At 41.4% G+C, this 22,494-nt stretch overlaps 1 protein-coding gene across 1 annotated transcript in view; it reads left to right on the top strand.

The window, feature by feature from the left end:
• PRKCB (protein kinase C beta) overlaps nt 1–22,494 on the top strand; it is a 646,949-nt gene that overhangs the window by 429,056 nt on the left and 195,399 nt on the right. Inside the window, 1 exon segment of the mRNA XM_036739147.1 lies at nt 9,071–9,217. Coding sequence (XP_036595042.1) covers nt 9,071–9,217 — 147 coding nt within the window.

Below are 22,494 nucleotides of genomic sequence, written 5' to 3'. Positions count from 1 at the left end.
CAATATGGCATATTTCAGAAAATTAAATAGTCTTTCTTGAAGATAGCCTTTACAAATTCTGGCTCACAAAAGGAGATGGCTCTTGGAGCAATAAAAGATTGTGTCCGGTGATGAGATTTAGGGCTTTCGAATGGGTGTTCTGCCAGACCTTAATAAGAAATGCCAAAGGCTTGAATTCAGACTTCTTTAGTTTCTACATTCTCCAATCACTCCCCCAGGCATTGTATATTCTCTTGGAGCACTTGCTGCCTTTATAGATTTAACTTTCCATACCACAGAACAACAAAAGCTTGGCCTGATAAGAGTTCAGGACCTCAACTATCTGATTCAGTTCCTTCCAAAGCCTTTCTTGGAGGAATCACCATGGTATGGAGGTGATCAGGGGTTCTTCAAGACTGGCAGGAGAGCACACAGACTCTCCCTTTGGTAAGACAGGTGTGGTGACAGACTGTTGTTTGCTTTCTAAGGAACAGGCCAGTGGAGTTTGCAGAGTCCTGGTGTCAGAGCCAAAAATGCCTGATATTGAGGAATTTGGGGGGCTAGGGAAGGTGCCACAGCATAGCGACTCAAGATGATCACCCACTTGAGAGCCTTCTCTCTCTTCGAGCTCTCAGATCACTTCTTTATACATCTAATATGACATTGATTTACTATCTACTCAACCAGAGATTCCTAAACTTTTCTCTGTTAATGGCACCCTTAGAGTCTTAGTCATTTTTTGAGAGTGACCCTAGGCCAGAAAAAATACCTAATTTCATTAATTATGCAGTTAGGTCCAAACAACTTGGTGAGTATTTGTGTCCTAACAACTTAGTAGCCATTTGAAAAAAAAATGATACGCATAAATTGAAAGGAAAATAATATTTTTATGTTATTCTGAAATAGCCACAATTACTTCCTGATGGGATATGTCAGCCTGTGGGCACTGCACACCTTCCTCACTTCCTGCTTCGCATTGATTTCCATGTGGCACTTGATTTTTCTCAGAGCAGTTACCAATATAGCACTAATCAGACAGTCACTAAACGTTTCTTAAGCACTTGCTATGTTCCATGCATTGTGTTAAGGGAAAACCCAGCTTGCAGAGGTACGATGGTGAAAATGGTAATGTTTGAGACACCACTTATGTAACTGAAAGTACAAGTAAACAAAACATTTCTCAAACTTTAAAGAATGTTCTAGAAAACAACGGACTATGATCTAATCTCAAAGCTGTGAACTACTTCAAACAGTAGTTGAAAATTTTCAGTATCCTGCTCTGTCCCTGTAAGTTCACTTTGGTGCCCCAAGGTACCACAGTGCATAAAAATAGGACTAAATATTTATTTACTACCTAATGTGATAAGTGTTCATTGAATGATAGATGAAATGGGGAGAGAAAAAAAGACTGTCCACTTAAGTGTAGAGGGGTTAAAGTCTATAGTTGGAGAGACGATTTATGATGGAGAAATCACAGGTCTTTGAAATTTTGAAATACATTTTTGTTCCTTAAATCTTGTCCTATGACAAGAAACGTCTTGTGTTATACACACCCAGTGGAGTGTAATCTCCTTGGAGCCAAGGTTTCAGGAGGCCGTGGGTTCTCCGTCACTGGAGGTCTTCAGGAGGAGACTGGATGACCATCCGTTGGCTGTGTCATAGTGGAGGTTCTATTTTGGACTAAACAGCTACTGAGATCCCTTCCAACCCCCAATCGTATGGCTTTAAGACGTTTTTCATTTTGGGTGTAAGCTGCCAAGTTGTAAAGCCTTATACATAGTGCCTGGCACACAGTAGGTACTTACATGCTTATTCTTTGCCCCTTCCTACCTTGCCACACACACAAGGAAAGTGCTTCATCTGTGGTTGTTAACTTGAATTGGTCCACCACGCCAGGACTTTGAGAAGTTTACTTAGGTGAGAATAGTCAGATTGTGTGCAATACCAACATTTTTGCAGCACTTCCCCCTTGAGGAGGAAAAAGGAGACATATCTATCACATGCCCTGAAAGCTTGTGCTCCAATGTAAGTCAAATTGTCAGTTTCTTGGTTTTCTGGGCTTCCTTGTTTCATTTGGAAAGATCTAGGTTACACATTGGATAGAGCACTGGGCCTGGAGTTAGAAAGACCTGAATATAAATCCAGCCTCAGATACTTCTTAGCTGTGTGACCTGGGCGCTCAGAAGTTGCTCTATCTTTGTTTGCCTCAGTTTCCTCAACTGTAAAATTGGGACAATAATAACACCTACCTCCTGGAGCTATTGTACAGATCAAATGAGATAATATTTGTAAAGCACTTAGCACGTTGCCTGGCACATAGTAGGCATTTAATCGATGGTTGTTTCCTTCCCTTCATCTCATCTGATCCTTGCTTTTCTTTTGCTTCTCCTCTGGACTTTACCATTTCCTATTGTTATCTCTCATGTTAATTCTCTCTAATCTACTACAACCTCATCTTCTAGCTGCACGTCTATCTCCTTCTTAACTGATTGAGATGCTCAGCTTTCAAGGCCCTGTAAGATCAATGCACATTTGTCCTGAAATCCTGGTATTCAGACCGTGAAGTCTTATTTGCCAAGCAGGCAGACTGTATACGAGAGCTCCTATGGAATCCTTTCTTTACTCTTCACCAGGACCTAGGAAATGATTTTGTGGACAGCTTCTGGTTGGACGAAGAATGTATCAGAACCAAGGGAGGAATTTTCAAACCCTAACATTTTGCCAAGTTAGTCAATAAGCATTGATTACTAGGTGCCAGGCTCTGTCCTAAGTGCTGGGGACACGAAAAAGGGCAAAAGCATGGTCCTTGGCCTTGGGGAACATCCATTCTGATAGGAGGAAGATAAGACGAAAATGAATATTTATCAACCAAATATGTACAGAGTAAATGCTAAATTATCTCAAAGTGAAAGCACTAGCAGTAGTGAGGGGGAAAAGTGGAGGGATGGAATGAATTTGGACCAGAAGATGGAACTTCTGAGTCTTGAAGGAAGCCAGGAGGCAGAGGAGGAGGAAGGAGAAACAACTGGGGGAAAGATGTGGAGTCTGGAGATGGAGCAAGTGAACCACGACCAGGGATGCCCTTTGAGTTACTATTTCATCCAACTAAGGATGAACACCACCACCACCACCACCACCACCACCACCACTACTTAGTGAGTTTAGAGAAGAATATCTAATTTTAGAGTCAGGTGCTGAATTTAGGACTTCCTTCAAAAAAGATCAAGTCCTCTCATTAATTGAGGAAAAAAGACACCTTGGAGAGCTGCTGTACACTTGACACCAGATTTTCCTGGTGCAGTGGATTAGGCCTGAGTTCTTTTTAACATTCATTTAAAATTGGGGGGGGGCTTCCAGATTCCCTCCTTTCCTCCCACTCCCTCTTTCTAAAATGGTAAGTACTTTGACATAGGTTACATATGTGCAATGGTGTATTTCATTATTAGTTATGTTGTAAGAGAAAGAACAGACCAAAAGGAAAACAAACATGAACAAAATAGAGTAAGATGAGTATGCTTCGTTCTGCGCTCAGGCGTCACTTGAGTTCTCCTCTGGATATGGATAGCATTTTCCACCATGAATCGTTTGGAATGGTCTCAGATCCTTTTATTGCTGAGAAGGTTCATCACACAATGTTGCTGTTACTGTGTACAATGTTTTCCTGGTTCTGCTTGCTTCACTTTGCATTAGTTCATGTAAGTCTTTCCAGGTTTTTCTCTGAAACCTCCCTGCTTGTCATTTCTTACAGCAAATAGTATTCCATTCCATTCATGCACTACAATGCGTTTAGCCATTCCCTAAGTAACGGACATCCCCCCAATTCCCAATTCTTTGCCACAACAAAAAGAGCTGCTATATATATATATATATATATATGTATATATATATATATATATATATATATATATATATGTATATATGTATATATATATATAATATATATATACACACACACGTAGGTCCTTTTCCCTTTTTATGATCTCTTTGGGATGCAGTAGGCCTGAATTCAAGTCAGAACTCTGATAAAGGTATGACCTTGGCCAAGTTATTTTAACCTCTAGTTGCTTCAGTCCCCTTATCTGTACAGTGGGTGTAATATTTATGCTCTCTGCTTCATAGGATTGCTGAAAGTAAAGTGATTTTCAGACTGTAAAGTATTGTAGAAATGTGAGCTATTTTTACACTATTTATTCTAGAAAACGTCGGGTTCTTTGTTCAAAAGAACAATGGGCAAATCGATTTGCTTCCACTTGCATCCTGAGTTCAAGAGCCTCTAGCTCGAAGTATGAGCATGAAATCATTTGTCCATCTGTATTCCTGGAACTGTATTTATATATGAAAAAAATCATCTACGCCGACTGAACAAACAACTCTTGGCACACGCTTCTCAGGACCTCAGAATCTCATCGTTAGAAGGAACCTTCGAAAACATCTATTCAACCTCTGTCTGAACAAGGATTCCTTCTACCACATGAGATTTGATTAGATAAAGCATTTATTAAGCAGTCGCTTTGTGTCAGGCACTGTGCTAATTACTGGGGCAAGAAATACAAGTGAAAAGAAAGTCACTGACCTCAAAGAGCTTGCATTCTAATAGGGAAGACAACTCAAAAGAGGCTGATGGAATGGGATGGCAGAGAGAACAGGTGCCCATTGGGGGCAAGGTGGGAAAGAATCTGAGCTAGGATGGAGTGAGCAGGGCTTGTGTGGTGCCTCCATAAATGGAAATTCTGAAGAGGAACTTGCCTGTTGGAGGAAGATGCTGTAGGAATGGAGGTGTTGCCAATGGGAGAAAGCCATTGAATTGAAGGTGGAAAGGCATGCTGGAGAGTCAGGAACTGAGCTGGTACCTAGTAAATGATTATCTAGCTTTTGCTTGAAGACCTCCAATATTGGGTGAACCCATTCCCTGGTAAGGAAGCCCGTTCTATTTTGAGATTGAAAGATTTTACTTACTTCAAGCCCACATTTGCTTTTCTGTAACCTCCATCCATTTACTGACCTCCTACTTAATGCCCGTTCCTGTGCTAAGGGAATACACAGATGACCAAAGCACGGTTCCTGACCTCTCATCACTTTCAGTATAGATGGGGAGATGATATCTGTGTGAAAATTTGAATAACAATGCAAAATTATGAATGCTAATGCTGAGTAGGACAGACCATGAGGAGGGAGGGATTCAGAGGAAGAAGGAAACCCTGACAGGGGTGCCCCCATATTATGGTAAGTAGTTTCTCCCCAGTACTGAAAACTGGCAAATTGTTGATTCAGAGATCACTTAAAAACCCGAGAACATTTTAAAGACAGAAAGTGTTGCTGGAGAGAAGATGGCAGATTAGATGCAGCAACCCAGCTGAACTCTCTCAACATTCCCCTCCAAACAACTTTAAAATGGCTCCTGAAATCAAATTTTGAAGTGGTAGAGCCAACAAAAGGTCAGGGTGGAACATTTTTCTGGCCTAAAAAAACTTAGAAAGTTGGCAGGAGGGAGTCTGTGATACCAGGGTGAAGGCCTGTTTGTAGCACACATATGCAGCAATAGCAAAAGCCGAGGTAGCTGAAACAGCTTCAGGAGCTCTCAGCCCAGAGTTGGTAAGGAGGTTGGACTACTGGTCAGAAAGAGATCACAGGGGACCCTCTGGTGGCACTGAGTACAGCTGGAACTGATTGGCAGCTCTATTGCCCATATGCAGTTCTGGGTCATGGTTCCTGGGCATAGCCACAAGGGAGCTCCATAAGGGAGCAGGGGCCCTGGTCCCAGCTCCAAAGCCAAGAAGAATGCAACAAGGTGGCTGCAGGAGAACAAGGGACCTGATCACAGTTCCAGGGCCAATATGAGGGTTAATGCTTGTGGTGGTAGGGGAGCAGAGGCCTTTTCTGGTTAAAGACCAGAGCATAGAGCAGGAGAACAATGACTACACTTCTGCCCAGATTACACCTTGGGATCACAGAAAACTTACAGACCCCACAGAACTAGCTCTGAGAACAACAGCATGAAAAAAGCCTGAATTGTGGGACAGTATCTCTCTACCCCCAGGTGAACAGAGACCAACTTTAATGTAACATTGAAAGTCAAGAAGAAATAGGCTGGAAAAATGAATAGACAACAAAAAAAGAACTTGATCATAAGTTACCAGGGTGGCAGGGAACACCAAGACACAGACTCAGAAGAAGACAAAAATGTGAAAACAGCTACAATTGAAGCCTCAAAGAAAAATGCTAATTGGACCCAAATCCAACAAGAATTCCTGGAAGCATTAAAGAAAGCAATAAGAGTGGTAAAGGAAAAATTAGGAAAAGAAATGAGAGTGATGTAAGAAATTTATGGAAAGAGAATTAGCAGGTTGGTTAAAAAAGGGGGGGGACATAAAAAGTACTGAAGAAAATATTTTAAAAAAAAAACAAAATTTGCCTAATGGTAAAAAAGAAAAAATTAAAAAGACAGAAAAATTCACTGAAGAAAAGAACTTCTTAAAAAGCTGAACTGAATAAGTTGCGATATATGATTGTGATGGAGTTCTGTTGTACTATAGGAAATGATGAGGGAGGTAGTTTCAGAAAAAAAAACCTGTATGAACTGATGCAAAGTGAAGTAGTGAAGTGAGAAGAAGCAGGAGATCATTGTGCATGGTAACAGCAACATTATAATGATGATCAACTGTTAAAGACTTGGCTACTCTAATCAATACAATGATCCAAGACAATTCCACGGTGAAAAAAATGCTGTCCCACCTCCAGAGAGAAAATGAATCAACTGTGAATGCAAATTGAAGTATAATTTTCTTTATTTTTTTGCTTTTTTTCAATATGGCTAATACATAGATATGTTTTGCATGATTTCACATGTATAATTGATGCCATATTGCTTGCCCCCTCAGTGGGGAGAGAGTGGGAGGGAAGGAGAGAATTTGGAACTAAAAATTTAAAAAGAAAAAACGGTAAAAATATATTATTTTTAAAGTAAAAAAAAAATAAAGACCAAGTATTTATTTATAGTCCTTGGAAAACTCTTCTGATCCCATCTCCCCTCCCTAATCAGTAATGATTTGCTTTACATAGCACCCTGTATGCATTTATTCTGCATTATTTTGTGTATGGTATGTGCCCTCTCTTCCTACTAAACTGGAAGCTCCAGGTTCCAGGGACTGTCTTATCTAAACTTTCATTTCTGCCCCAGCACTTAGCACTAGCCATGTGATAACTCTTTACAAATTTTATTTAGTTTAAAGAAATTTAAAGATCATGGCCATATCTAGGTTCTATGGAAATGGGGGTGGGATAGGGTCCATAGAGATGTGAAGAGGCATGTGAGAAGAAGTCTAATGTCCTAAATGAGGGCAGTGACAATGGTTTTGTCCTTAGCACTGGTCAGATTTATCTGGAACATCATGTTCAGTTCTAGGTACTGAAATTTAAGGGTGGCATTGACAAAGTAGTGGTTATCTGAAGATCAGTAACCATGATTTAAAAGGACTTATAAACAGTTTCCTCTGAGGAATAGTGAAAAGTACTAGGGATGGTTAGTCTGTAGGAAAAAAAAGACTTATCGGGATGGGTGGTTGTTGTTCAGTCATTCGGTCCTTACTCATCATGAGCTCATGGACCATAGCAGTCCAGGCCCTTTTATCCTCCACTATCTCCTGATGATTGTCCAAGATCATATTTGTAGCCTTCATGACTCTGCTGTCTCCTTTTCTTTTTGCCTTTGATCTTTCCCAATACTGGGGTCTTTTCCAGTGAGACCTGTCTTCTCATTATGTGGCCAAAGCACTTAAGGTTCAGGTTCGGATGAGGATGGGTAGGGGAGGTATTAGTACTACCTTATTATAGCTAAAAGTCTATTAGATCAAGAGGAAATAAATTTCTGAGTAGCTCCAGAGGGGAGAACTAGGACCAATGGGTGGAAGTTAAAGGAAGGCACTTTTTTAATGTAATATAAAGATGAAACTCCTAAACTCTAATGTGGTATAAAAATGGAATTCTTTGGGGAATAGTGAATTCCCTGTATCTAGGGTTGTTCAAGTGGAAGCTGGATAAACAACCACCACAAAGGGGGTTTTTGCCTTGAGAAGCAGATTGAAGAAGATGAGCTTTGAGATGCCTTTCAGCTCTGGGATTCGAGGATTCTAAGTCTGGCACACATGGATGCTGGGAGTCAACACAAGTAATAGGCCAGAAACCAAACTGTTAGAAACCCAGCAAGCACATTGCTTGAGGGAAAGTCAGTGCAGGTGTTTAGAGGTCTGGATCGCACAGGGGGAGAATGGAGATGCACAGGGGACCAGATGGAAAGCACCAGCTGTGCCGAAGCACAGGAGGAGCATCATTTAGAGCCATGCATACCTCAACCAGAAGCATCTTTTTGGGCTTCCTGCCCTTTCTGAATCAGTGAATCAGGAAACACTTATTAAATGCCTACTATGGGCTAGGCATTGGGAATACCAAAAAATATGTAACAATCTCTCCCCTCAAGCAGTGTGTAAGCAACATGGAAACTTTAAAGTATATTTAAATCTGTTTGAAGTCAATACCAGTCAATGAGAAGAGGAGGGGAGGCCAGAGTAAAAGTCACTGCTGAGGTCAAAGAGCATCTCTGTCCTCACATGAGCCCAATGCTGCTCATTCTGTGAACCTCTGTTTTCCCATTTGGATAGTAGTGATGATAATATTTGCATCATCTATTTCACAACATCATTGTGAGGGACACTCTTTTCCATAGAACAATGAGTCTTTACTAGGAGGGAAGTGTGGCGGAGTGGGTGGAGTCAGGAAAACTTTTGGAAGTCTAGAAGACCTGAATTCAGCTACTACTAACTTGCTGGGTGATCTTGGGCAAGTCACTGACCTTCACTCTCCCAGGCAACTTCCTAATGACTTTAAGTTATTAGTAACTTGCTGATCTGCTTTACTGGTGCAAGTTTCCATGTCAGTTCCTAAGCCTGTGAAATCACAGGTCCAGGTGAAGAAAATAATGGTGCTTATTACTATGGCTGTGGGTACTTCCCCATTATTTATAATGTGTGTGTATTGTCTGTATTTTTCAATGCTTTTGTGGATCCTTTCTAAATGTTCTGTGTGTTTTCCCTTTCAGAGAGCCAAGATTGCCCAGGAAACCAAAGTTACTGAAGAAAAGACAGCCAATGCAATATCTAAGATTGACAACAACGGAAACCGAGATCGGATGAAACTGACTGACTTTAATTTCCTCATGGTGCTGGGAAAAGGCAGCTTTGGCAAGGTAGAGCATGGCGCGGCAATGAGTGGCTTCACAAGGAAAAGAGCATTCCTAGGATGTGGGGTCTTTGAATCTGGTACAATTAAAATTGTATTCTGTCTTAACAAAGCAACAACACGGTCTGGAGTATCAACCCACTGGATTAAAAGTAAAACAACCTCAATTCTCATCCTGTTCATACCATTTGTTTAGGATGTTTCCATTGCACTGCCTCCTCTAAGCTAATGTGGGATGCACGTAGCTTTATTATTCACTTTATCATTTAGACACATTTATCGATAGGCAGCTGCACAGGTCCTATGTTTGTTACTGCATCAGTAATCCGGGGGAAATCATCTTGGTCTTCAAGGGACTTCCTGCCTAAAAGAATATGAGGCAGAGGAGAATCCCATGAGCCATCAGTGCTTTGGGGAGATTGATGTCATTGAAGGGATGGTGGACTGGGAGTTAGGAGATTCAGGTTATAATCCTAGCTCTGTCTGTGACTCTGGTGGGATCCTCTTTTCCTCAGTGAACCTTAGTTTTCACATCCATAAAATCTCAATGTGGTACAATGGAATGAGTACTGTTTCTGGAATCAGAGGATCTCAGTTCAAAACCCACCTTGTATACTCACAACCTGTGTGACCTTGACCAAGTCACTTAACCTCAGTAGTCCTCATTTCCCTCATCTGTCGAATGAGAGTATTTCATTAGATGACTTGTGAGGTCTTTTCTATGTCTAGATCTATGACTCTGTGATTCCTTTCAACTCCAGGATTCTGTATACTGTTCTAAAGTCTCTCCATCTCAGACCCTGTGTTCTATGTTCTTAGGTCCTTTCCATCTCTGACACTCCACTCTATGTTCTGATGTCCCTTCTATCTCTGACACTCCATTCTGTGTTCCAAGGTCCCTTCCATCTCTAACACTTCATTGTGTGTTCCAAGGTCCCTTCCAACGCTGATGCTCCATTCTATGTTCCAAGGTCCTTTCCATCTCTAACACTACATGCTGTGTTCCACAGTCACTTCCATCTATGACATTCTGGGTTCTAAGATATTTCCTAGCTCTAATATTTTAGGTACCCATGACTCTCAATCCATGACATTTTACACAGAAACACTCAAGCCCCAGTTTTCAGTGTTGGATCTGAAAAATAAATAACTAGAGTTTTCGTTGATGATGCTCCAATTAAATCACCTATTTCTGGAGCAGCTGCCATCCAGTGACAACACAGGTGTGGGATGTGCTTCCAGAAAGAAAGCAGTCAGGAAGCTGCCATCTGTAACCCATTGTTCAGGCCACCTGCTTGTTTTAGGGCCATGTCATAGGTGGACTGGAAAGAGGATGCCTCCTTTTGCACTTTACAGTCCCCAAGATGGGCTGTATATAACAGGATGAGCTGCTGTAAAGGTTACAGTCATCGTAAACTGTGGTTGAGTGCTCCTGCTGTTCTCCTTCTTAAATTCATGTACTAAAATCTAGGATTCCCAAATCCAGATCTTTCGCTCTGTTGGATTGAAACATGACCCTAGGGATGCAACTTCACGTAGACTCTTTGAAAGAGAGCAACCTAAAGACAGGAGTTTCAGTTTGAAGCTTGGAACATTGGATCATGAAGAACACAGAATGTCAGAGCTGGGAGGGACCTTAAAATGTAGAATGTTCCCCATGTAGATGAGAGAAGAGAAGCTTAGGGAGTCTGGGACTTGCCCATCGTCGCATAGCTAGTAAAATTAGTGAGGAGCTCAACCCAAGGCTTCCACTGCCATACTAGACATTTTAGGGGGTAAAACAAACAAAAACCTAAGGTCCCAAGAGAGTAATTGACTTGTCCAATTGAATTATTCAATGTCACACAATTATTTAGTAAGACAATGAGGAGTAATTAGCCCAGTACCTGGCACATAGTAGGTACTTAATAAATGTTTATAGACTATTGACTGACTCTAATCTATTGCTTCTGACCTCTTACATTGCTTCCACCCACAGACTCTTGGTGTCCCTGGCACCAGGACAAGACTGCCCAATGTGCTTATCTGTCTTAACTTTGTGACAGGAGTTTGGTACAGAGCTAAAAATTAAATGGAAGTTGTCTGGCCTTGAGATGGGGTCTTTCTGATGCCATGGTTCTCTCTCCCTCTTTCACTTCTCCCTTCTCTCCAACTGATCCTGTCTGCCCAATGGAATGAGTAGAGACAACCCTGGACTCAGGAGGGCCTGAGTTCAAATCCAGCCTTAGATACTTACTAGCCGTGTCACTTAACGCTGATTGTATACACACACACACACACACACACACACACACACATACCCTCAGAGGCTATCCAGTGGAATGAATGGCAGTAGGAGCTAAGCAGGAATCTTCTGAAAAGTCTACCATGTCCAGGGTCCCTGGACCCAGACATTCTTCATTGTGTTTAAAACTTCCTGGAACAACTATTAGTCAGAATATCTAACTTATCTCTTTATGAAAAAATCACTTCAACACACATACATACATGTGTATATATTTGCAGCTAATGGGACCTTAGAAAGTAAGATGGTGGAGCTGGAAACAACTTGATGACATTCTGCAGAACACAAAACATCAGAGTTGGAAGGGGCATTGGACATAGAACACGGAACATCAGAGCTTAAAGGGACCTTGGAATATAGACAAAAGAATATGGTTCCAAGCAGAGATGGAACCAGTGGGGTGGTGCAGTGGCTAGAGCCCTGGGCCGGGAGTCAGGAAGATCTAAGTCCAAATCTAGTCTCAGACACTCACTAATCATATGACCCTGTGCAAGTCACTTAATCTCTGCCTCAAATGTCCTCATCTGTAAATGGGGGTGATGATGCCGTGCCTATAATCTAGGGTTCTTGTAAGGATAAATGAGATGCTATCTGCGGTCTTTCGAGAACTAGATAAATGCTACCTGTCGTCATTTTCTGACCCTATTGTCAGTTAATTTAAAAAAATATTCAACATCTGGTGTAAGATACTCTGTTAAGAAATGGAGGTGAGTCTCTGTCCCTAAGGGGTTTGTAATCTGGCAGAAAAGGGAAGTGCATGAAACTCTCAAGTTAGAGTACGGTAAATATATAAGAGGAACCATACTGAGCTGATGAGAGGGAAAGAAAAGAAGGGACGTGAATAAGCATTTATGTATTGCCTGCTCTCCGCACTTAGCACTCTCTGTGCTAAGCACTTTGTTTTTGAAGACAGGGTCAAGTGCCTTGCCCAGGGTCACACAACTAGTAAGCGTCTGAAGGCAGATTTGAATTCAGATCCTCCTGACTTGATGATCGGGGCTCTATCTGTTTTGCTACCTAGCTACCCCTCATTATCTCATTTGCTCCTCACAACGACTCTGAGAGGTAGGTGCTGTTATCATCCCATTTCATAGTTGAAGAAACTGAGGCTATTAAAAATGGAGTGACTTGCCCAGTTTTACACGCAGGTCGTTAAGTGTCTATGGTCAAATCCACACGCAGATCGTCCTGGTTTGAAGCCCAGCCCTCTGTGCACTATGGCACCACCTAACCACTGCAGAGGGTAAGATAGCTTGTATCTATGGAGTGGGATGAAAGGAATCAGGGAGTGAACATAGACTGCAGGCGGAGGAGACCTTAGGGAGCATCTCTTTCTCTCTTATTTTTTTATTTTTTAAATCAATTTTATCGATTATTTTATCGATGAGCAGAGGCCCAGAGAAATAAGGTGACTTGATCAAGCTCATACAAGATAGTAAAGGGTTTCCTCGTAGGAGTGTGCCTTGATGGAGGTCGTCCTCTAGCCCCCCTTCCCCATTCCCTCCAAAGAGGAAAGGCAGTTTTCTGATGACTCCCCAATCGTCAGATAAACTGCTGCCTATGAGAGCCCCCTGCTTATGCTTGCCTTCCATTGACCACTCCCTTCCTTTGCAACCCTAAGGAAGGAGAATTTGGCATTCAGTTACTCTGCAAACACTGATTAAATGCTTACTGTATACCAGTCACCCTTCGAAGCCCTTAAAATACAAAGAAAGGTCGAAACAGCCCCTGTCCTCAAGGTGTTTGTGTTCTAAGGAGGCAGACAACAGGCAAACAGCTGTACGAACAGGGCAAACTGGAGGTCATCTTGGGGTGGGGGGTGGGGAAGGAAAAATTTCTGGAAGGAGGTTGGATTTTAGCTGAGACCTGAAGGAAGTCAGAGAAGCAGGGAGTCAGAGGTGAAGGGGGAGAAAATTTCAGACTTGGGGGCCAGCCAAGGCAAATTTATGGTCTGGAGATGGAATGTTTTCCTCAAGGAGGCTGAGGTCACTGGATTGTAGAGAAATGAAAAGGCTGGAAAGGTAGGAGGGGGCCAGTTTATGAAGGGATATTAAAAGCCAAACAGGGGATTTTATATTTGATCCTGCAGATAAAAGGGAACTGCTGTTTATTGAGTTTATTGCGTACAGAGCCAGACGTGTGCTTTAAGAAGGTCACTTAGTGCTGTAGGTATTTAGGCAATGTTTTATGAACATTGATGATCTTAACACTACTTCCTGCTAGACTTCTTGACCTTTGGCCTTTCCACCTTCCTCAACCTTCCCTTCCAAAGACCAAGTTGACCAATGAATCTTGATAGGGAATTCAAAGTTTCATATTGTGAGACACAAGCCCTGTGATCTCTGTGGGCCACCTAGGTATGGAAGGGACCAGAGGTAGAGTTTAAATGGATCTGAATTTTCTAAAAGAGTCATCCTTAATTAGAGGGTGTGCTGATGTGTAAGGTGGAACCTTCTTGCAAGTTGGAGGTGTTTCCAGTCCATTGGAGCCTGTCTTCCCTCCCCCAAGTCTTTCCACATGGAAATAGCTGGGGGCCCTTAGGGATGGTGAATTAATTGAATAACCACGATTTCCTTCCATGCTGACAAGCGGAAATAGGGCTTTAAATTGCCTTTCTGATTAAGTGCCTCAATTACAGGTGTGGAGGAAGGGACTGGGGAGAAGGAGAACTGAGAAACCATTTGGAAAGTTAAAGCAAGCTTTTGAGAAAGGTACACACTTGCATTAGATTGAGTGGATCTAACTGTTCTAAATTTGCTAATGAATGCCCAACTTATAGGACTAAATCAGGAACCATTTCTTTTCTAAGACTGGACCCCAGGGCTCCTGATTCTCTTAAGTCTTCGGTCCCCTACACCACAAGGCAGAATGAGGACATTTATTGCAGAAGGTTGGAAAGTGTGCACTTATACTCGGTTGGACAGGTCATTGAACCTCCTAAAGCTCAGGTTCCCCACATTTAAAGTGTCTTCCATCTCTAAAGTTTCACAATTCTGTCTCAGGGTATGTACAAGGAATGGGAGATGATACGTCACAAACAGAATTCAGCCTGGTTTTCTTGAGTCTTCTGCTGCAATCTGAGGAAAGTGATGGAAGGGAACAGTTTGGATCATGCATTGTGACTCAGTGGGGCACCAAGACCTTTCCTAGTCTTCTTATTCCTTTCGGTTAAAGAACAGTGACAATGATGAGGATGATTGGGTTAAAATTCTGTCCTGCTCTGGCCTGACCACACTTCACTTCTAGTCAGTACAGGAAGTTTGTAAGTAGTTCATATAAAGTAGCAAAAGCAAAGATTGCGAAGAGTCACATACAAACCCTCCCAAAGGTCAAAGGAGTGTAATTTACACATTATTATCATGTATTAACCAAAAATCGCCTTCTAGTAATATGTGCTAAATTGGGGAAGCCACCTACGCTTTACTGTCAGGACCTTTTGGTCCTACAATTTCTAAATCTCAGAGAAATCCCAAGCATCCGCAGCTAGAGCAGCAGAACACCAAACAGTACTGATAAGTCTGAGAATGTGACGTGCTAACTTTAAAGTTTTACCAACAACTATGAGATGATTTAGATATGTTATTGAATTAACCCCAAGGTGGCACAGATAAGAGTTACTCTGTTCCCTTCAGACTCTATAAAAATGAGACGTCAAACTGCTGCCCTTCTCCCCAGCATTCTTCCATCTCCATTGGGTCCATGCTGCCTAGTGCTCCCAACTCCAATCCATGGTTGTGGAGTGATTATCTGTGTATGCTCTCTCCCCATCCTGTTCCCCAACACAGTCTGCCTTCCTTCACCACGCCATCCCTAACCTCACACTGTCTGTCTATGTATCCTCCTTTCTCCACTTCTCTGTATTTTCTGTGACTGTTTACCCCTAAACCCTCTGGACCTATTAAAGTGTGATTGCAACCTTATTCTCTGCTGCCATCATGATCTTTCCCAGTGAGAACTCAGAGAACTGGGCATGCCTGCCCTGCTTCATAATTTCATAAATTAATTATCAATTCAATGATGATTCTAGCTGATACTTATTTTAGAACCTGAAGGTTTGCAAATCCCTTTTACATAAATTATGTCACTTGATCCTCGCAGTGACCTTGTGAGGGAGGGGGTCCCTGCACCAGTCACCGGTGGGAAGGTGATAGAACAATTTCCCATCGATGGGGGTCTGTGTTATTCCAGGGATGAGATGATGATGATGGCACTGCAGATATGATTACCTGTATTTTACAGATGAGAAAACTTGAAGTCACAGATTAAATGACTTTGTCAAGGTCACACAGTGAATTAGTTATTAGTAGAGTTCATTTGTCTTTGCATTGCCCATGGAGTTCGGAGGTGTTCATCCATGGAAATTTATTCTGCCACTTTTTCATCCCTCTAGGGTTTTGGGGCCACAACTCAACCCTGCCCCCCCCCCAGCAAGGAGTTGGTGGATAATTTAAGGGAGGGCATGAACTTGGTTGGGAAAATCGCATCTTCATTTTCATTAATCTCTAACTGAATTTCAACATTCTCAGTTATTTAAAAACACTATTTTGAGAAGGGTCCACTGGCTTCACCAGACTGCCAAAGAAGTCCATGATACAGGTTAGGCATCTCTGCACAATGTGAAATGGGGACTAGATGTGCCCTCTAGTGCAGAGATGCCCTTTCCCTGATCCAGCTTCGAGAGCTGTTCTGCCTGGGCTTGTAAACAGATCTTCGTTTTGAATGCAGAGTCCCTGTGGCCCATCACTGGGACCCTCCCCCTACCTGCAATAGTCAAATGCTCGTATGTATCAGTACATTCTTCCATTTGCATTTGCCAGTTCAATATGAGAGATGAAATGTTCCCAGTCTTGGGGCCCTTTTCCCCATCTCATCTGCAGCTCTTCACACTCTTTACAGAGAAGCCGCTTGGGTGACAGATATGGCCTGGGGTTTGACAAGCATGGCGTGCTGGCATCACTTCAGCATGTCCAATCAATCTCTTGGAATCCTTCCCCCTAAGGGATAGGGCCAGTGGAGTAAACAACCTAAACGCAGCCCAGCGTTATTTACCAGAGCTTCCTCTACAGAAACTGCTTTTGTTTTCCAATTGAATATGGAATAATTCCAATCGAGGGAAAATATTTGAATATGGTTTTCCTTATTGTTACCCAAAAGCTAGAACTTTCTCTGTGATGATGATGATCATGATGACAGTAATCATTTTGATGCTACAGATGATCATGATTTAATTGACTGCACAGATCATAGCCCCTCAAGACAGTTCCTTATGAGTTGCCTGGTGTCCCCCCTCCTCTCCTCCCCCCAGAAAAACCCTCCACTGGTAATGAACCTTCTGATGATAATAATAACAGCTGACATTTGTAAAGCACTTTCAAGCTTATAACTATTCTCTGATTAGCAAGATGCTTACCAACATTATTTACCATAGAATGTCAGGGGCAGAGTTCAAGTGAGGGAAGGAATCTCCATACATTTGAATCGTAGAACCTCGAAGCTGTAAGAAATTGTAGAAGCTATTTGGTTCAAGCCATGCCTAAACTGGTACCATCCATTCTTGCTATAACACCATGGTAAATTGCCCTTTCTGAAACCTGATTAAGTTTCTATTGCCTAATGAAGATATCCTCTACTCCACAGTCATCGAGGCTTTGCTTGAAGATTTCAATGAGGGGAAGCCCCCTCCCTTCTGAAAGAGCCTGCTATGTTTCGATTGAGCACTAATAGGTTCAGGAGTTTTTCCTTATATCAAGTCTAAATTTACCTTTTTGAACTTCTTCCCATTGTATTTAGTCCTTTCTTCTGGGGTAAAGTAGAGCAGAGGTCATCTCTCTTTCACCCCTTCAGATCTTTGAATACAGCTATCATGTCCCCTTTGAAGTGTTTTCTTATCCAAATTGAAACTCCTCTAGTTTCTTCATATCTGTTTCATGTGGACCCTTCTATGGGTGCACTCCAACTCATCACTGGAGTCAGAGAACCTGGGTTCAAATCCTGCCTCTGACTGTTCATACTTGTGTGACCTTACTTAGGCAAGTCATTTAGCTTCCCGGCCTCAATTTCTTCATCTATAAAATGAGAGGGTTGAACTAGATGCCTCCTGGTGTCCATTTGAGCTCTAGATCTACGACTCTATGAAAAAAAGCTTCCAGGCATGTTCTTGAAGATCTCATTTCTAGATGTTTTGGCTCTCGATGTAACCTAAGATTATATTGCTTTAGCTTGTCTGCCATCTCCCAATATTACTCTTGTTGCTCCATCCTTCAGATGGGACCAGTAGTTCATGCGTGGGGGAGCTAGGCTGCTTGGGTCTGCGTCTGCTGAGGCTTGGTGTCCTCATTTTCCGCCTGACCCTGGAAGTACCTTCCTTCCTTAGCCCACAGTTTCTTTCTCCCTGTTTCAAACTGTAATCAAATGATTGCTCCCACTGCTTCTCGAAAGGGTGAGTCCGTGGTGGACAGCTCCCTTGTTCCACTCAGCACCTTTGAAATTTCCCAAACCATAACTCTCTGCCTTGGCCCCCACTCCCCTATCTGTAGGGTCTCCTCCATTAGAATGCAAGCTCCTTCATGGCAGAGGTTGGCTCACCTTTGTATTTTTATCTCCAGCACAGGGACTGATATATAATAAGCACTTAATGCGTCCTTTCATTCATTCATACATTTGAGCTTTAGTTCACAAAACCCACTAGATCGTCTTCAGACAAACTAATATATAACCATGCCTCCCTCATCTTGTAATTGGGGAGTTGATTTTTTTCAACCCAAGCCAGGGGGCTCACTCATTGGAAGAGTGTTCTGTGATTTCGCCAGACGAGACTCTGGGTAGCTGTTAAGGAGCCCCCCTGGCTTTGAAAACCCAGATGTTGGTGCTTCTCTCTCTGGCTAACTATGTACACACTGACATGGACAGACAGAAGCCCTGTTTGCTGATTTGTATTATTTTGCTCTGTTTATATAATTTCTGCTTGTAATTTCTGTTTGTGTTTTCTCTGAAGTTCAGGGTGCTGGCTTCTCCCCCTGAACTAAGTGAATGATATATGTATGTTTAATTAAAGTGAGATTGTAAACCCCTTAAAGTTGCTTTCCTTGGAAAAGCAGATCAAAGAAGCTGTGCTAGTAGCCCTCCTGTGTGCTGGTGTTGTTGGTCTTACACCTCCACAGCAGTTGCTAGCAGCATTGTTGTTACAGACTTCTTCTTTATCCGTATCAAATTTCCTATTTATTTGAATTCAGCTGATGTTCAAGCCTGTTGATATACATTTGGATGTTGATTTTTCTCTGGTTGCATATTTGCTATCCCTCCTAGTTATATTATTTCAATACCATCCATCCTTCATCCAAGTCATTGATAAAAATATTAAACAGCTTAGGGACAAGGAATGATCATAAGGGAACTCTACCTCTTTCCAGTTCACCCCAAACCATTGATCACTACTCATTGTGGGAGGCCATTTAACTAGTTTTTAATCCACTTCTATGTATTCTTGTCTAGCACACATATCTCTATCTTATCCACAAGAACAGCACAAGAGAGTTGTCAAGTGCTTCCCTAAAATCTAGGTAAACTATATTTATAGTACTCCCCTAAACCACCAATCTAATTACCCTGTCCAAACAGAAACTGGTTAATTTGGAGTGACCTGTTCTTGAAAAGCTAGACCTATTTTTTGCTATTACTGCTCCTTTTTCTATATATTTCCTAACCATCACTTTAGTAATAAGCTTCTGAGTTTTATTAGGACTTTGCCAAGCTCACTAGCCTATAGGCCTATTCTACTCTTTCATTTAAAAAATGGAATAATATTTATCTTTCCATAAGTATAAAGCAACCCTCTGGAAATTCCCAAAGTTCTCCTCTGGTCAGAGAGGTTATAGGGAAGAAACTGAGACCAAGGCTGAATCTAAGGCTTTTCTCCTCTTCCTTCCCAAGTTATTCTTTCTGGGGATTTTTGATGGAACAACTCCCTTTTATATGGACAGACCTCAAATTTCTGAATTGTGAACTAGTATGTGTGTGTGTGTGTGTGTGTGTGTGTGTGTTATGAATATCTCTGTATATATCTATACGTGGATAGACATATAGATAGATAGTATCTATTTAGTAGTATATAGGAATAGTTGTATCTATTTATATCTATATACATTATACATAGCTAGCTAGCGAGATGACCCACAGGGTCAGTAGTGGTATTCAAATGAATTAACAACCGGTTCTCCATGGAACCAAGCCAAGATGCTGCTCCCGTGGCTGACATGGTGGGCACAGGCCCCACCCCCACTAACAACCGGTTGGCCCAACTCAACCTAAAATGAGGTACTGGTTCTACCGAACCAGTGAGAATCAAATCAGCTGAATCCCAGCACTGCAGAGGATGTTGTTCCTAAGCTTGTTTGAATACATTCCTTACTACTTATACGACATCAGATCAGTTCATCCGTGACTTTTAAGGAAATCAATTGATCCAGTACTTTCCACATTTAGTCTAAAGCCTCTGGTTGACTGACCAATCCAATAGGCTTTGTTCACACTTAGTTCACACTTCCGACTGATTTTTCTCACCTCAAAAAGCATCATTTACCTTAATTGGAAGGAAGCAATTGATTGTATGACTCACTTGGCCCCTACCTCCACTCTAACATTCTTTGCTAGTCTTTGTTCATTTTTTTTAATGTTTCAGTGCTCCTAATGCTGTTCTTACAGTACTCCATCATTCATTTGAATTCGTTGTCTATTACCTTTTTTTGGTTTCAACTCCTATACATATCTTTCAAAAATCCAAGTTATTTGATGAATTCCTTGTGTTATCTACATCAATCTCTTTAGAGAACTTCTCCTATCCTGGACTCTCCTTTCTTCCTCATCAGACTTATCTCTCTTGGTGTCTTCAGAATTTCATTCTTGAGAGCTTCTAGCCCTCCTGGATTGACTTCCCCTGTATGATTTTAGTATGGGATCCTTCCAATCCTTTCTCTGAACCACTTGCTCTCCCAAAAAATCTAGTGTGCACCTTAGATTATAATGAATCTTTCTCACCTTTATTCTGAGTTCCCAGATGGAGAGGTCACCTTTCCCCATGCTTCCCACCATCCTTTCTACTTTAAAAATGAGATTCTTTTAATTAGTGGGAATTGGGTCCAGTAGAGTTTTCTTGATTCTTTCTCCAACAGTAATTTTTATTGTAAATTTTAAAACCAACTACAAAAAAATCAAATAAACATACAAAACAAGATGTAAAATTAAATGCCAAACTTAGCCTTTGACAAGGCAGGGCCAAATAAATTAAGAAACAAGAAAAAAAGCAAAGAAAAGGCCTTGGTGCTGTGTCCCTTTTAGGCCAGTTGGTATTTCCCTCACCTTTTACTCTCTTTACCTCTTTGCTTTCCTCTCTCTTTTTTCTTGTATTATACAGATGTAGTCCATGGCTCTTCAGTTAGAGGACTTTATGTTAGCCTTCCCATATTTTCCTTTTATGCTTCCTATTAATCATTATTACATTGCCATAATAATCCATTATATTAATATATCATCATCTATTTAGCCATTTGCTAATTAGTGAACATATAAGTTGTTTTCATTTTTTACTCTTGTAAATAAAAGTACTAGGAATATTTTTGTACCAAGAGCTCCTTTCCCCCTTTATTATTTTTGAAGGGACAGAGTGCTAGGACTTGGAAACTCTGGGTTAAAAAGCCCATCAGTCTTTTAAATCTTGTTGTATATTGCCAATAGTTCTCTAAAATATTTGTACCAATTTACTGTCCTAAATAACAATCTCCCCTCACCTGTTGAAGGTTGGAAAAGTATTAAGGTAAATCATGGAATTATTAGTTACTCTGCTCTTTTTTTTACTTTGAGATATTTTACTTATTTTTAAATTTTTAATTTATTTTTTTCTTTTTAGTTTACAACACTCAGTTGTAACACTCCCCCCCAAGGTGGTATGTAATCCAATGTAGGTTCTACATATACCTTCACATTAAACTTATTTTCCCAATAGTCAGGTTGTAAAGAAGAATTAGAACCAATGGAATGAATCATGAGAAAGAAGAAACAAAACCAAAAAAGAGAGAGAGAGAGAGAGCAAATAGTTGCTTCCGTCTGCATGCAGACTCTGCAGTTCTTGCTCTGGATGTGGATAGTGTTTTTCATCAGAGTCTTTTGGAGCTGTCTTAGAACCTTGCATTGCTAAGAAGAGCCAAGTCTATCAAAGTTCATCATCACAGGCCCTGTGTGTCTCTAATCACGTATAATGTTCTCCTGGTTCTGCTCAGTGACTGTGCTCTTTTACAACATTGTCAGTCAGTCCATTGCATGTTTGGTAAGGTTAAGTAAACACACCTACTTTGTGCTAGATACTTTACTAGCACTAGGGATGTAAAGAAGGGCAAAAACAGTCCCTGCCCTCAAGGAGCTTACATTTTAATGGGGGAGGAAAATGCAAACCACTATGAAAATGTAAGATGTTTACAGGGTAAATTGGAGGCAACCATAGAGGAAGACACTAGCATTAAAGGATGCCCAAGACTTCTTGTAGAAGTTGAAATTTGAGCTGAGACTTGAATTGATCCCAGGAAGTCAGGAGGTAAGGAAGTGGAAATGAGAAGGGAGAACATTCTAGGTACAGGAGAGAGCTGGTGAAAAGTCAAGAAGTTTGGAGACTGAGTGTCACGTTTGAGGAATAGCCAGGAAGCAAGTGTCACTGGGTCTTAGAGTCTGTGGAGGGTCATAAGTTGAAAGGTGACCAGAAAGGTAGGAGGGGGCCAGGCTTTAAAAATCAAATAAAAATTTACACTTTATCTTGGAGGTAGTAGGGAGCCATTGGAGATTATTGAGTAGGGGGGGTTGATATGATCAGATCTGTACTTTAAGGAAGCTTACACAGAAGTTGAGCACAGGATGGGATGGAGGGGGCAAAGACATGAGCTAAGGAGACTTAGCAGAAGGCTCTATTGCAGTGTTCCGGGTGTGAGGTGATGAAAGCCCACACCAGATTTGTGTTA

Source organism: Trichosurus vulpecula, chromosome 9 (genome assembly GCF_011100635.1).
Source record: "Trichosurus vulpecula isolate mTriVul1 chromosome 9, mTriVul1.pri, whole genome shotgun sequence".
NCBI classification, from domain to species: domain Eukaryota; kingdom Metazoa; phylum Chordata; class Mammalia; order Diprotodontia; family Phalangeridae; genus Trichosurus; species Trichosurus vulpecula.
This window is presented reverse-complemented; position numbering and strand designations above follow the sequence as displayed.